Source organism: Phyllostomus hastatus, unplaced genomic scaffold, assembly GCF_019186645.2.
Source record: "Phyllostomus hastatus isolate PE091 unplaced genomic scaffold, TTU_PhHast_1.1 phas_contig_86, whole genome shotgun sequence".
Taxonomy (NCBI): domain Eukaryota; kingdom Metazoa; phylum Chordata; class Mammalia; order Chiroptera; family Phyllostomidae; genus Phyllostomus; species Phyllostomus hastatus.
This window is the reverse complement of record NW_025333977.1, coordinates 22,952,612-22,968,661: the sequence shown is the minus strand read 5'-3', so window position 1 is coordinate 22,968,661 and position 16,050 is coordinate 22,952,612. Positions and strand designations below refer to the sequence as shown.

At 39.4% G+C, this 16,050-nt stretch overlaps 1 protein-coding gene across 2 annotated transcripts in view; it reads right to left on the bottom strand.

Annotated features, from left to right (window-relative positions):
- Nucleotides 1-16,050, bottom strand: part of FNDC3B (fibronectin type III domain containing 3B) — a 316,784-nt gene that overhangs the window by 222,176 nt on the left and 78,558 nt on the right. For both annotated transcript variants that reach the window (XM_045851135.1, XM_045851136.1), the window contains exon 3: nucleotides 5,554-5,629. In XM_045851135.1, the coding sequence (XP_045707091.1) occupies nucleotides 5,554-5,629 (76 nt within the window). The remainder of the gene's footprint in view (nucleotides 1-5,553; nucleotides 5,630-16,050) is intronic.

Sequence of the window (16,050 nt, the reverse complement as noted above, 5' to 3'; positions counted from 1 at the left end):
CAAGCAGTGGACTATATAGAAGTTTTGCTTGTGAAATCATAGTGGACCTCAGCTTGTGAACCCTGGCTATGACACCAGTCTTGTCATTTCTCAACGAACCAAAAGACAAGGATAGTTCTCTTGGACCCGTCAACAAATTCTTAGAATGGCAGGTGTTTGAATGTGCCAAATAAATCCAATAAATGCACATAAAGTACAAAATGAGGGGCGAACAGCAACGTGAAGGTGGCTGTGGCAGTCTGGATGCTGAATCATACAAGGCAGGGAGGGGGGTGGGAGACACACAGGGAGACTCAGAAACTCAGAACTGCACTCAATGGCATCATTCACAGAGCCCAGGAGCAGAGCGCCGTGCTCATCAATGGTCTGGTTCCCACGCACACTGGGCCAGGGAGAGAGTCAGAAGCAGAGCGGGAGGAAGGCTTAAAGACAAGGAGCAGGAGAGGGGGAAAGTTTCCCATTCTGATGGCAGCTAAGCTACAGCGTCTCAGAGCGGGACGCTCTTTGAGTTTCCCCCTACCATACACTCTGCTGTCATTTCAGGATCTCAACCAACTTAACCCTAAGTCAGCAGGGCCAACTGTCTCTTAAAGACATCTAAATTATTGTGGGCAAAAAAAAAGTTAGTGATTAACTATCTTTAATATTATTACTAGAATAAGGGTGATTTCCAAACATCTTTTTAACCTGTTTTATCTTATGGAAGCACCATGACATTCAACTGTTTTCTTCAGGCTCTCATTTGCATGTAGCAGTCTTAAAACACAAATGAAAGCTGCAGTATTACCACAGGGTCAAAATGGAAGTTTTTCAGACTCTAAATGTTTCTCTATAGCAAACAGATTAGCTTCAATTATCAATGTATTTGGATTTGAAAGTTCTTGTACAGAGACTTTTGAAACTACTAAAAGCACTTGACTAAACCATCTTTAAGCTCCTGGGACAATACTAAAATTTAAAAGAAAAATCATCGCATTTGATGTAATGCCCACAGCCAGTCAAGGGCCTAGTCATTAATTATCATCATCAGGCTGTGTGCTGGGCCGTAGGGTGGAGGGCACTGTTTCCTATCGCAGCCGAGTTCACAGTCTAATTCAAGGGCTAAGGAAAGGTTTGTGCATATAGCCAGGCTGTTACATGTACTGCTACCTTCACCTGAAGGTGAATTTCCCCCCAGAAATTCAGAGAAAGGTCAGAATGAAACGGAGTGGTCCAGGATGGCTCCTAGAGGAGACAGACCAGAGCTTTAAAGGAAGTGTGGTATTTGTTTTGGCTGAAGGATCTTTCAGGGAGCAGAGAAATGGCCCAGATAAAAAGGCAGCATGTGTGGGCAGGAAGGAAGGCTGCATTGCCAGCACCTCAGCCCAGACAAGGATATGAAAATAATGGGAGAGACCTGCAGCTGCCCACTATTAATTCCTGACTTTAAGCAAAGGCAAGAATTCATACTGATTGCTGGGATTCCTCTGTTCCCTAACAATTAGCTCTTTATACACCTTCATCTGGCCTAGGAAAGAAAAATCTTTTCTCTAGGATGCCATAGGTATAGTGCAGCCTCCAAGTGAGAAATAAACTATGACTTTTTGTGGCCTCTTCAAGATCTATGATTCATGTTTCATGGGAAATACTGAGAAATATTCCATTAGAAATGAATCTGCTGTCACAGCATAGTGTATGTTTCCTGTGTTGTTCTTCCTTCATTATCACCAAGGTCATTCCCATGAAAACAAAATCTTGTTTTTTCCCTAGAGTAATCATATTTGTTATATTGATTTGCTTTGAAGTTCCAAAATGATTTTTCATGGCATCAAAATAAGTTTCTGAGGTTGTTCTAGTGCTGCTATAAATGTCTGATAGAAAAATTATTAGGGTAGCAAATGCAACTACAAGCAAAGGGGGTTAACCTTATATGGTGTAATTTCAAAGTTTCCAGGAAGGCCCAGCAACCAAGTCCACTGCCTGCCCCTAATCTCCCCCACATCAATCCCTAAGCTGCTGGCTAGTGTTGAAATAGCAAAGTTCTTAAATTGATAGTTTCAACCATGGCACAAGCAATAGATATGACTACAAAATTTCCAGGAAGGCCACCACCACCAACAGACTCCCACCCTCAAACCACTTCCCCACCTGCTGGCTGGTGTTGAATGAGCAAATAAAGCTTTGCACTCTTAATTTTAATCTCTGGTAAAATGCAAATAATTCTTTCAGGAGTTTCCATTACAATATGACTCCATTTCAAATCTTTTCCTAATAGGTTTTTTAAAGGCAAGCAGAAAAGATTGCCTCCCACTGTATAGTCCTCTCCCATTGTACCCCTTCTCTGCCAGCGGCTGCCAGCCCCGCCTAGAAGTTCAGCCCACTCCCACTCTGGGCCCACTCCTGACTTGGAGCAGAAATAATTTAGAGTTCTAAGTCAATACTCCCTGTCTCACACTGCCTGCTCTTACTCTGTTAAAGACCCAGTCTCTACCATCCACTTTTGCTCTGCAAACCATTGCTATCTCACCTGGCCATCAGTACTCATCCTGGTATCTTTCCCAGAATCCTATTGTAGGAACAGGAACCCACCTTGCTCTTGTCACATGCCCAAGAAGACTGGAGCCCTACTATCTGAGTTCATGCTTCCATGTCCAGAGCAAAACAGATCTCAAACTCTGGAGTCAGACATATGGAGATGAAAACTCGACTGCCTCTTTCCAGCTATGTGGCTTTAGGTGTGTGAATTAACCTCTACAGGCCTCAGCTTCCTCATGTGTACATATCATACCCATTAAATAAGAGCTAAATAAATATTAATAATGACAAGATGTTAATCACAGTGAAGGGATAATAACTTGTGTTGGAATTTGCAAATATATTGTCCATTTCCACATTCTATGGTGATATGTTCCACCCACCTGGAGCCAAGCATTCACTAACTCACGTGGGAGTTAGTCAAAGGAAGGCTTTGGGGGTGGGCACAAGCAGCCTGAGTGATCACCTGTCCACATTAGCAGCCATCTATGGGTCTGGGCTCAAAGTATCTTCCAGATTCTGCAGTTCACCCTGTAGCCCCAGTGCTTCCCAAGTCCTAGCAAACCATGTGATTCCAGGTCCTAGTCCCTCTCATCCTGTCCTGTGTCATTTCAATTAATTGGCCCAATACCACCATACCCCAAACAAAGGCAACTATAGGGTCTGGGTATTCAGAGGAGAACAAAGAATAGGAAGGCTGGGGAAGCCAAAGATAAATGGGCTCCACAATTCTGCTTTAGTCAAAGGCATTTTTTAAATCACTGGAAGGGGTGTTAGTGTCATTTAGCTCCAAGTATCTTCATGAATAAATACAAAGCTCTCATTGTGAACAGAGGAACATATTTGCAACATTCCCTGTAGAATACACCAGTTACTGACATGGACTCAGAAAAAAAGTGAGGGAGAGGATAACTAGATGAACACATACACACACATACACATCAACACACACACACTCCTCAGACACCAAAAAGTAAAAAGCAGGTGGCATGAAAGTGTGGGTTTTATAGGTGTTGAGTTATTCAGCAATTTGCTTTTATAGATTCTATTGCACATACTCAGGTGTAGAGGGACGCCGTCTACCAGCCAATTCATGAGGTTCCAATGATACCATGCCCAGAGGCTCAACTGCTTTCTTACTGAACCAAAAACAATTCTATTCTAACAGGTGAAGTGAGTTTTCAGATAGTCTGTCTAGTGTAAGTTTTTTAAAGATACAGAGTGGAATCTGAGTTTAATTTATTGATAATATCCATTTATTAAAGTACTAGAAAGAAATAGAAGATTCTATATCCCACTCTATTTTAAAATATTCATTTTCTCTCTTCTTTAACATGAAGTTTCTTTGTATGACTACCTACAAAAACTAGTTTTGGTTTTTAAACAGTTTTAGAACACTGCAGATGAATTTCAGTGGCACAATGGTCAGAAAAATGCAATCGGTAAAAATACTGACAAAATGGTTAAGTCATTTCAAATTAAACTGCAATTAAAATTCATTAGGCTTGAACCTTTGAAAATATACTCATTTCTCAAAAAAAGTGTATTCCTAAATGTGCATTCATATAGGTACAAAACAAGTAGTGAACTTATAAAGCAGCATATTCTATTACACAAAGCAACAGAAAAATCAACTTTTTCCATGTAGCTTATTATAGAAAAACAAACTAAAGGGCATTTCCCCTCATATTGGTAAGCAAGTCCAGGTATTAAAAATAAGCCCTATGGTCAGATTCCAGTCTAATCAATAACCTAGCACTGAACTTAACTACATGTCAATGTATTATAAGTGCAATCACTGACAAAAACAGCTATCACAAATAGTGCTCTCTAACACAGCAGTGTTTACAGGCTAACACAGATCTGGGCTGATCTTCCTACACAGAACTCTATGTGGATCAGAGTACCTAGTCATTGCTTCACAAAGTGAAGTACAGAGAGAAGGCCCTGGTGTTACAGAAACAAGAAATTAACTGAAATGCCCTATGAGCTGTGCACATTTAAAGAATGAAACCCAAGGAGCTTCACTTACACCTAGAACTTATTTAGATGACAAGATTCTGGACTCTGAACTGATGCTATAATGGAGTAATTATAATGCTATAATTGGAAATCTTGGGAGACAGTATTTTGCATAGGGGAGGGACATGAATTATTGGGGGTGCTAGAGTGGACAGGGGTGGGCAGCTTTCTGAGATAGATGGTCCCAAAGATTCCTGCCTGCTGGTATTCACACCTTGTGTAACCTCCTTTCTTGAGGGGGCTGGACCTAGTACTCCCTCTTGCCCTCTAGCTGCTGCTATGATGAAGCCAGCAGCAATAATGTAAGTGCACCCATGGTGAGGCCACTTAGCAAGAAACTGAAGGAAGCCTCGGGCCAATAGCCTGCAGAAATCAAAATCCTGCCAACCATCACTTGAGCAAGGCTGGAAACAGATGGACCCTCAGACATGCCTTGTACAGGCTGCAGCTCTAGCCCACACCTAGATTTTAGTGTTGAGAGGCCTAAAGCCACAGGGCACAACTTGGCTGTGCCCAAGCTCCTGGCCCTCAGAAACTGTAAGGTAATAAATGTTGTCTTAAGGCACCAAACTTAGCAGTGATCTGTTAGTAAATAACTAACAGATAGTTAATGCAGATTTTACCTCTAAAAACATCATTTGGATAGTAACAAAATCTATATTTAAAGCTTTTATCTAATTTGAAAAAGTTCTCAATTGTAATTTTAGGGTCTTTTAAAATCTCTGCATTTTCAGGTCTACCAAATTCCATAATACATGAAGCTTCTGCCTTCCCAAGTTAAATGAATTCAACTTAAATGTCAATAGAATACTGGAGAAATTTAACTTTTTCCTTTATATATCAGAGTCTACATCAGCATTAAGTAGCTCCCACTTGACAGAAAGAAAAGGAAAAAAATCCAAGATAAATTTTACTTCTAAAAAGTCACAGGTAGACACAGAGAAAAACTTTGCTTTCTTACATTAGTAAAGGAAAATTAAACTCCTTTGATTAGAAGACTTCCAAAAAACTTCTTACCTTGGATGCACTGAAGTGTTCCATCCTCCGCTCTTATTGTAAAAGTCTCACCTGGATTAACTTGAACGAGAATAACCTGCCAAAGTAACACATTAATTTCAATTTAATATTAGAACATCTAGGATTTTCCTTCAAAGTTTTATTACTAAATTCATGTACCAGACGGGAAGTATGTGGCACAAAATCTTGTATAAACACAAAACCTAGGACATGTCTTAGACCTGGTTCAAAGCAGAGGGGGGTGGGGGCAGTAAGTATATGCATTTGAATTTAGCTAAAGGAATTCTCCAGTTGTGCTTATGGTGTGATTTAACTAAAAAATTCAATTTTAAGATACTTTTTCATTTTGCTCTTTCACTGATTTAGAAATGACAGTTAAAAAAGAAAAAAGACCAGAAACCATACTTACAAAGGAAAACAGCACAGAGAAATGGGATTCTGATCTAACACTGTTGCATACTATTCCCAAGTATCTATTACTGACATGGGTTATATAATTCTTTTGTGTAACAACAGAAAGCAATTTCTTTTAAAAGGTTTGGAAAAAAGTATCTCTATAGGATCTAGAAATAATAATGAACAGTACAAAATAAAAATATATTCCACTACGTCCAACCAAACACTCATATTTTTAAATCTATTTTTTAAATATATTTTATTCATTATGCTATTACAGTCAGATTTTTAAATCTATTACATAAAGTTCAGTGTTTTAGTCATGTGAACATACAAATGACAACTTCCAAAGGACTGGGCCAAACACAGCAATGGAAAAGTATTTCTTTCCAGAGCCTCACAGTTTTAGTTCTAATCTAATTTAGTTCCTTTAGATAAAATAGGAAAAATCACTAATTTATATGTAAATACAAATTAAAGAATGTAATCCAGGCTTAAAAACTGTACTTAAAAATCATAATGTGCAAGGCTGACACTAATAAAATAATTACTCTTTCTAGAAATTGACAAGGTGTCAGTGATATTCATCTTACAGTTCTTAGATCAAGCCTTGTTCCTCCCTCCCTTGATACCATCAACACACATCCACCCTGTCTGCAACCATTTCATCTCTGTCCCCCTTCCTGTTCCCCTTCATCTCTGCCTACTACCCACCCCACTCTTTCCCCAGCCGGCTAAGGCCTACTCATCCTTGTGAGCCTAAAAATTGGCATTTCACTCTGAGGAAAGGTCAGGACCCCAACAATATATATGTTCTCCAAAAACAAACAAACACTCCATTTCTCCTTCCTAGAATTTGCAATTGCAATCAATTAATTAAGCAATTATATCGGTGCCTATTGTTCTTTAGGCTTTAAAAGCACAAGATTTAGCATAGAATAAGTATTCAAAACTGTGCCTGGCATAGAATAAGTGCTTAATAACTATTTTTACTAAATAAATGAAAGTAATAAAACATAAGAAAAAACATTGCAAATAATTATTTTAACTTAAAAATTAAGCTTTCTTTTCATGAATTTAAAAAGTCAACTTTATTTATGTATGCACCATAACTTTCTAGTTTTTAAAATGTATTCAGATTACATTAACTAGAGAAAACAGGACCTCTCAGCAAAATGTAGTCCAAACTTCATCCTTGGTGTTTCTCATTATCTTGAATTGTATCAGTTATTTCAAGGTGATATATTTTCCCTGTACCATACTGTGTCAATAATCTTTCAGTCTTAAGTATTCAAAACTCTCACCATTTTACAAACTCAAAAGGAAATCTCTTGATGTCTATAGAGTGATTAAAACACTTCGACTGCTTTCTTGAAACTGAGCTTTTAAAGTCATTCCTAACATAAAAAATTTTAACTTTATTTTTATATAAACATTGAACTAGATTATAATGGAATGAAACAATACTCCAATAAAGAAAATTATCTGTGTGTTTTTAAAAATCCATAGACCAATTCTAACATCACTGTAATAGAGCAGAAACTACCTACTTTGTGTTCATACCTATAGGGACAGGCCTACAACACAGCGTCCGGCAGAAGTAATGCCTGCTTGAGTGTGGTCAGTAGGATAATAATGTGGGTGTAATAATCTACAGTTTTAATTTGAACATGTCACCTAAAATGTCATATGGTGTGCTCAAGTGTGACATTGTTATATTACAGAATTACATGCTTATGGTTTTGTAATAATACAGGGGCTTTATTTGTGCTGGACCCTGCATATGCCTATCGAATTAATTAGTTGGGAAAAAAACCCACTGGGCACCAAGACTATGTCCCAGATACTCCTCGATAATCCCAAGTTCATACTGTTCCTCCATACTCATAACTGTCACACGGGTCCTGAATGCTGGCTCTAAAAGTACAACTCACCAGCAGTATCTAAGGTCCCAGGCAAGAAGAGGGATTGCTTAGTCGGGTATCTTTCAGATTCTGTCACATTACCTGCTTATTATACTGCATAAAAAATGTCTGTAACAGTTCCTTAGCTGTCACTGACACAAGGCCACATTCAAAGAATGGCCCAGAAGTATCCAGCCACCAAAAGGCACTTATGCTTTCCTCTCTGTTCTTCTGATGAGGTCAATTCCAGAGCCTCATCCCACTTCAGGGGAAAAAAGGATAGGTAAAGGGTTTTTAAGCATCATTCTAAAATACCTCCCTTCAAATGTTTAGTTCCTGTAATGTTCCTTGCTGCTGAGTTGCTATGGCAACCAGATTATAATCTACCAAGTTACCTCAGAAACCAGGCAAATCTCCTGTGTCCCAATATCAGTTCTTCTTAGTAAAGCCAAAGTCATTATTTGAGCCAACCATATTCATCTTGGCACTGAAATATTTTAAATAAAAGCATTTTGCTTTGCTGAAGCAGACTGACCTCCTTGCTGTTTTCACTGTCAATAAAGGAGAGATAAAAATAAAAATTTGACACACCCCAGCCCACTGATCTCTCCCTGACACCACACATGAATGAGAAGGCAGCAGAAGGACATGCACACAGAGCCTTGAGCAACATGACTCACACCCTGGCAGGCTCCCTGGCACTTCACCTTTTGTATCACACAAGTGTGTGTGTGTGTGTGTGTGTGTGTGTGTGTGTGTGTGTCTATCTCTCTCCCCCCTCTCCCCAGCATCTCTCTGTCTCTCTCTCTCCCCCTCCCTCCCCCTGCCCCCTTGACTTCCTCCTTCCCTCCTTCTTTCTCTAGCCACAAAGCAGACATAGCTGTTATAGGATCTTTTAAATACAGAATGTGAAACATAACATCACTGTCCAAACCTCATCATTTTTTGTCCACTCAAATAAGCATTTCCTGCACTTCCAAAGTCAGCATTAAAAAAACTCACACTGCATTCTGTGTCTTGTCAAAGGAGTTAAAAAAAAAAAAAGTAGAGTTTTTAACCACTGATAGACTTTTGCCCCATAGATGTTAAAATAGAAGCATGTCAACCAAATTATTAGCATACTTCAGGCTACTATTGCTCCATCAGCTCTGCTTCAAATCTGTTAGTGCTATATGAACCAAGCGGCTCGAAATCACCAAACACAGTTTATCAAGGCTTAATGAAAAATAAGTGACCATTCTTTCAAAGTCCAAAGAAACAACCAAATAAGAGGTTGGATTAATATAATTGAGCAAAAGGTTAAACACAGCATCCTGGGAAAGCTTTACCCAAAAGACAAACTGAAACAGGAGTAACATCTTTCCTTAATATTAAGTCTAAATTCAACTGTTTCTTAGTTAATAGAGAACAGGAAAATTACTTTTGCAATTTAAATTTACAGTGGTTGATTAACCATGAGATCAATAGTATCTAAGACTACTCCTGAAGGCAAATACCTAATTAATGCCCCAAATAAAAAATCACCAGCCACCTGCCTAAATAATTACTGTCATTATGACAGGAGAGGAGATGCCATTTCACACTTGGAGCTTTTCCCAACTTGCCACTCTTTGTGAGACCTGCCTTAGTCTTAGCTGTCTTGTGTGTAAACGAACACTTCGCACGTGGAGCCAGCATTTGTGATCATCCAACAAATACCTTTACTGGACAAAGTGATATGACCTAAAAGCTACAGAACAGTTCCATGTAAGAAAGGGTTCTACCCAGGAATATCTAATAACTTTTGAAAAGTGACCTTTGACTACATGAGAGGACTAGTAACACCTTTGTGATATCTCTCTCATATTCTCTCTCTCCCTCCCTCCTTTTCCATATTCTCAAACTCCAGAGAAATCTTAGGAGAGCTCTACCCAGGCCCCCACAGGACCTGAGCCATCCAACAACACACACCTGACACTCAGGTCTCTGCAGACCACAGCTGACCTCAAGTAACACATTATTCATTGTCTCTCTTTTCTCCAGTCAAGAAAATGAACTACAGATGACCAATGGTTATCTTCATGGTGATAACATAACACAAAAAAAGTGTCCCAAGATTTAAAACATGAGCAGGTAAAATAGAAAGGTACTGGACCTGCTCACTTGTCCTACTTGAGGCCTGAGTCCAAAGCTGGCAGAAGAGAACACTCAAGACCAGAAGCCTGAAAGGGTCCTCACACACCGGGTCAAGGCACAGGACACGCACGGCATGTAAAACTCTTCCCTCCCTGGTCAACACCACCAACAGGACAAATGGTCTTGTTTTGTTTCTTCCTGGGTTTTAGAACTCAACCTGTTTAAAGCAAGGAGCAAGAAAACTCCAATGCTCCAAAAAATTTTTTTTAAGATTTTATTTATTTAGTTTTAGAAGGGAAGGGAGGGAGAGGGGGAGAGAAACATCAATGTGTGGTTGTCTATCACATGGCCCCTACTTGCCCAAAAACCAGGCATGTGCCCTGACTGGGAATTGAACCAGCAACCCCTTGCTTTGCTGGCCAACACTCAATCCACTGAGCTACACCAGCTAGGGCTATGCTCTAAAACTTTTAATATTCTGATTTCCTCAAAAGACAGAAGCTTCAAAAGTTGTCCACATCAAGAGATGTTTTCATCTCTCAAACAGTTGTTTTTTTCTACAATGATTCTATAAATAGCTATTAATTATAGCAACTGTATGCTCCTGACAGGAAGGTATTACTAGCCAGATTTTACGGATAGGGAAACTGAGGCTTAAAGAGGGTAAGTAACTGGTCTAAAGTCACAGAACTACAAAAGGACTGAGCTAGTACTGGACTCCAGCCCTGTCTGACTAAAGACACACTCTTCTACACACAGCTTCCCCCTCTGATCGGGGCAGGCTTCACAGTCAGTTCTCTATGGAGATGCTTCAGTAAATAGCTCTAAGGAGAACAAGCACTTAACCGGGTCAGAGGGATGCCACCAAAGACGGAGGACACTCGTTCTCTTCTAGGAAATCTATGCTCTCACTCCCTGAGCCAGAACGCCTCGCTACCACTGCAGCATTAGATGGTAAGGAATCCCACAACCAACAACAAATGAGTGTTTTATATTGCGCAGGACTTATTCTCATAAAGTCTTTGTCAAGACCTTGAATTCCCTTAGAATCCTCAGAAAAAGCAATGAGCTAACCACTTGATTATCACAATCACTTGATGCCATTTCTCTGGCCCAATAGTAGGCATAAGAAAAATAAAACATGACTACTTGGAAGATTGCATCTGAAGTTTCTATGCCTCCCAAAAATCATCTGTCATTAACAAAAAAGACAGGAATGGATTCATAGGCAATCAAAGGACAAGAAATCAGATGAACCAAAGAGGACATTTTTATACACTGAAATTACTCCACTGCCTGCTGAAAACACATACATTCAAGAGTTCAATACCTGCCTGCATTTAATGAAATCAGTGTCCTTAGAAGAATGACCACATCTTGGTATTAATTAAGCAAATATTAATGAGTGCTCAGAATGGGTCAGGCATTCCTCTGGGCATTGGGAATAGTATCTTAGATAATACAAAGCTTTGTCCACTTTGAGCTATTAAATGCAAACTGCATGGGATGGGGGTGGGAGGAATCATAAAAAAAAAACAAAACAGTCTTGGCTGGTGTGGGTCAGTGAATTGAGTGCCAGTCCTCGAACCAAAGGGTCACCAGTTCAATTCCCAGTCTAGGGTACATGCCTGGGTTGCAGGCCAGGTCCCCAATAGGGGGTGTGTGAGAGGCAAACACACACTGATGTTTCTCTCCCTCTCGTTCTCCCTCCCTTCCCCTCTATCTAAAAATAATTAAATAAAATATTTTAAAAATAAATTTAAAAAACTGTTTACTTAAAAAAATAAAACATTTACAGATAGTGGTAAGGGCTATAAAAAATACAATGGCAGCTTGTAAAAACTGTACATTTACATTCCCACTAATTGTATACTGCCTAGAATAAAGAGATTTTATTACAAAAAGAGCTGCTGTTTGCTAAGAATAAAAATATAGCATTAACTTAAATGGGGGGGAAAAAAAGCAAAATGTAATACAGATGACCAAAACTAGGTTAAAAGCCTCTTTTAAGAGAACCACAAATGCCTGAGTCTAAAGTTTCAACTACAGGACTTCAAGATAAAAACCAAGAATATATAAGACCAAAATTCCATGTAAGCATAAGGGTAGTTTTTCCGTGGATAAGAGTAACTAACAGCTACCAAATATACTTGTGCATTTGAAGTATGATTACGTTCATTTTATTAAACAAATTCTCAGAGTTGTTGAGTACCAAAAATACAACTCTTCTTTCTTTAGTTAAAAATTATGTTAGCTGAGAACAAAACTTGGTTCCTGTCATTACCATTTCAGGGTGAATGAATCCGTCAAAAATGTCCACCAAATGAGGTACAAGCCCTTTCTCATCCTCAATTCCATCCATGGACCCTGTGTTCCCAAGCTGGCCTCTAGCCACACTGATAAGGAATCAGCAGTTTGGGCCACTTCTCAGTATGTGCTTTGCATATTGAATCCTTAGAATGTCTCCCTCCATTTAGATCACAGCTACCTCAACTGGTTTTGATTGGCTGAGACAGAGCAACATGATCCACACTGATGTGCTAATTAAATTAACGTCACACAACTCTGGAAAGCTGTGCATTGAACCTAAACAAACAACTCTACTGTCAGAATCTCAAGACCGGTGAAGAAACATATTTAACTACCTATATCCCAATATTCTACCATTATAATCTTAAGTCCCATTTCAATGTTGGCCACCTTATTCATTTAACACTGTTCTACCCCCAAGAAATAATCAGGAAATAACATGCCCTGGCCAATGTGGCTTGGTTGGAGTGTAGTCCAATAAACCCAAAGGTTGTGGGTTCAATTACTGGTCAGAGCACATGCCTAGGTTGCAGGTTCTATCTCCCACTGGCTTGAATGGTGACAAGCGATCGATCGATGATTCTCTCTCCCATTGATATCTCTCTCTCTCTCTCTCTCTCTCTCTCTCTGTCCGTCCCTCCCTCCCTCCTTTCCTTCCTCCCTCTCTCCCTCTCTGAAAGTAATGAGAAAAAAGGAAAATGTCCTTGGGTGAGGATTAAAAAAAAAAAGGAAATAATGTGCTCATGAAGAATGTTCTCATCCTTACAACAGAAAACCAGTTCTCAGTACTTTGTCATTAAATATTCTAAAATTAACTATTCTAATTACTATACTTTATTAATTACTTGCTTGATATTTTTGTGCCCAGTAACATAAAATCAGAAATGAATACAAATATGTAACATTCTAAGGTTTTGCAAGGATTTTGCAGGGGAGAAAGGATTCCCCCATGCCCCCACCATGCCAGCGCAGAGTATGTTATCACTTATTAAGGCCTTGACTTTGCATTAATTATTATAAACTTATTAATGCTTAATGCTATTATTGAACTCTTAAGTATTCAACACAGACTTGCCGAGTGGTTACTATTATTACACTTTATTAAGCACTGATGATTCTAAGATGAGAAAACTGACCTAAGATGAAATCCGACCTATTATGTGTTGCTGGAGGAACAGACAATACAATTAATATAATAAAATGATTATCAAGTATTATGGAAACTGAAGAAACCATGAAGAAATCAGGAAAAGTTATAGTTGAGAGGGACATTTAATGGGAGAGTGGAAGACTGCAACTGAATAAGAACAATTACACAAGCAAATACCTGGGGGAGTTAATGGTATAATGTGTTTAGAATTCAGATGTGCTAGGATTTCAACCTAATCTCATTTTAGTTTCAATCCATTTTTGAACTAATCATTTAACAGTCAACTAAGATACACAAGACCCACAGTGAGAAGGGGAAATCAGAAAGATCACACCCCCAATAAATGTAACTTAAAAAAAAAACATAAAAAAGAAAGATTATAGTTGAGTCCCAGGTCTGCTAAGTAAGACACTTAACCTTTCAAACCCTGTACTTTCACCGGAAAAAAGTGGCGATGTCCACCTCCCTCCCGCGTGTGTTTCAGAAGCAGAGCAGCCCTGGTACAGTCTTGGTGCCAGCCTTACACACAGAATGTGCTCAGTAAGTAACTTTCATTACTATTTGGTTCTCTTTATGTTTCTTTCTACCAGTGGCAAATCTTCCACGTAATAAAAAAAGTGGTCTTTAATAAGGGAGTCAGATGAAAAAATTTTACTGAATCTGCCATGTTTCGTGTTTTCAATAAGATCTTAAACCAGACAATTCTCACCTCTGACCAGATTTTCCGTTTGGGGAACATTCTGGCTTTCCTTAAAGGCTCACCTCCTAACCAATTCACATTCCAGAGTCTGTTCAGCTTCCATGGATCCGGGCAACAACAGTGACTTTGGAATCCATTCACAGAAGTCCTGAAATCTAAGCCCTTTACATCTACAAAAGGGTTTGAATTACTTGGAAATGCTTCTAATTAAGATTATCATAACGAAAGTCAGCAATAAAATGTAATAAAATAACACCACAATGTGTGAAAATTTCCTATTAAGTGCTCAGAAGTCCAAGAAAGGACCCTTTTCTGACCCTTAAGCTGCCCTCCCAAAGCACACAGGAAGAATTAAACCTGGCCAGATTCTCACAGGGGCATTGGGCATTGGCCTTTTCATACAATTAAGCAACTAGTTTGAGAGGTTATGTACCATACAATCCAGGAAAACAGAATTATGCAGCTGGATACTTTGGACCATTAAGTTTTTTTAAAAATGACAAATTTAGGGTTTCATGGCAAATAGATTGAAAATACTCTTCAAAAATATAATGCTTTAAGGTGTTCCTTTCCAGATTTGAGTCTCAGCACTTTGTAAGCAACAGTTGGAAAGCTCAGCAGCGCATTCATACTCTCAGTCTTAGAAGAATGACGTCCTGAGTGCACACACATGCCGACTTGTACAAATGAACAGATTAGGCCAATGCTTCCCTCATTCTGCACCAAGTCCAAATTCAGGACTGACACTAGTCTCTGCAGACAACACAGGGAAAACGTGACAAAAATTTTCCAGCCAGCCCCTCCCCTCCTCACACACCCTCAGCACACACAGGCAAACAGCCGATTCTGTGCACGTCCCTAATTCAGGGCCAGTTTATGCACCATGACATCAGTGCAGTATAATGAGCCAAGTTTAAACTCCATCTGGGACAAATAATGTCCAGGCACACTGTGACTTCTTTTGTTTATATACACTGACTAAATATGTCTTGGTGGTAAATGAACTAAGTCTGAAGATTGATTTCTCGAGGCCTCCAAAACAATATTCTGCACCCCTGAAGCAACTCCCTGACTCCAGTTCTCTTTCCAAAACTATGCGTAAGTGATTCTTAACAGAACACTTGATTTTGAAACACATAATTAACATCTTGAGAAGAGTCAAAGTCCAAGCAGCCCTGCATCAATCTAAAAAAAAAAAAGGAAAAAAAAATGAGGAACTGGCTAGCAAGAGGGCGTGGTATCACGGCTCACGGCACAAATAATGCGTGACAGAATTCCGTACCCCTGAGAACAGGAATACCCAGAGGTGACAGACTTAAAAGTGCTCATAACAAAGTGGCCATTTTCTTACTCTTCGAAGGATCAACTTAGTTTTATTTTTATTCTGGCATTACTTAAGAGAAATAATTATAAATTCGGAATGAAAAACAATTTAATAGGTTCAAGTCTTACAACAAGTTTTTAGATTTCTTAAAACACAAAAACTGTGCCTCTGGGGTGATGTAATGTTTGAATGAAAATGAAAGGCGGAGTCTGGGAGGAAAAGAAGGCAGACAAAAAGGCTCCCCCCCATCTTCTAGGGTGAGTCTCCCAAGGAGGAGGGGGGAGGAGGGATGCCTGCTATCCTTCTCTGGACACCACCATCTCTCAGCAGCTGTTGACCCCAAAGGGAACCAACCACTCCCCTGCTGCTAATCTCAGGGAGAAAACCATTCCCTAAGGAAAGAAAGGGAGCAGCTCCATGACCTGGTCCTCAGATGACTTCACTCCCAACTCCTCCTCCAAATTCAACTGGTGCCTCCAGGCCTCAGACACTACCAGGACTGCTCAGTCTGCAATTCTCAGGAGCTCCTGAGTCAGAATCACAGCCACTTCCCAGAGTTAGTATGAAGGTCATATAATGAACCAGAATTACTCTCCTT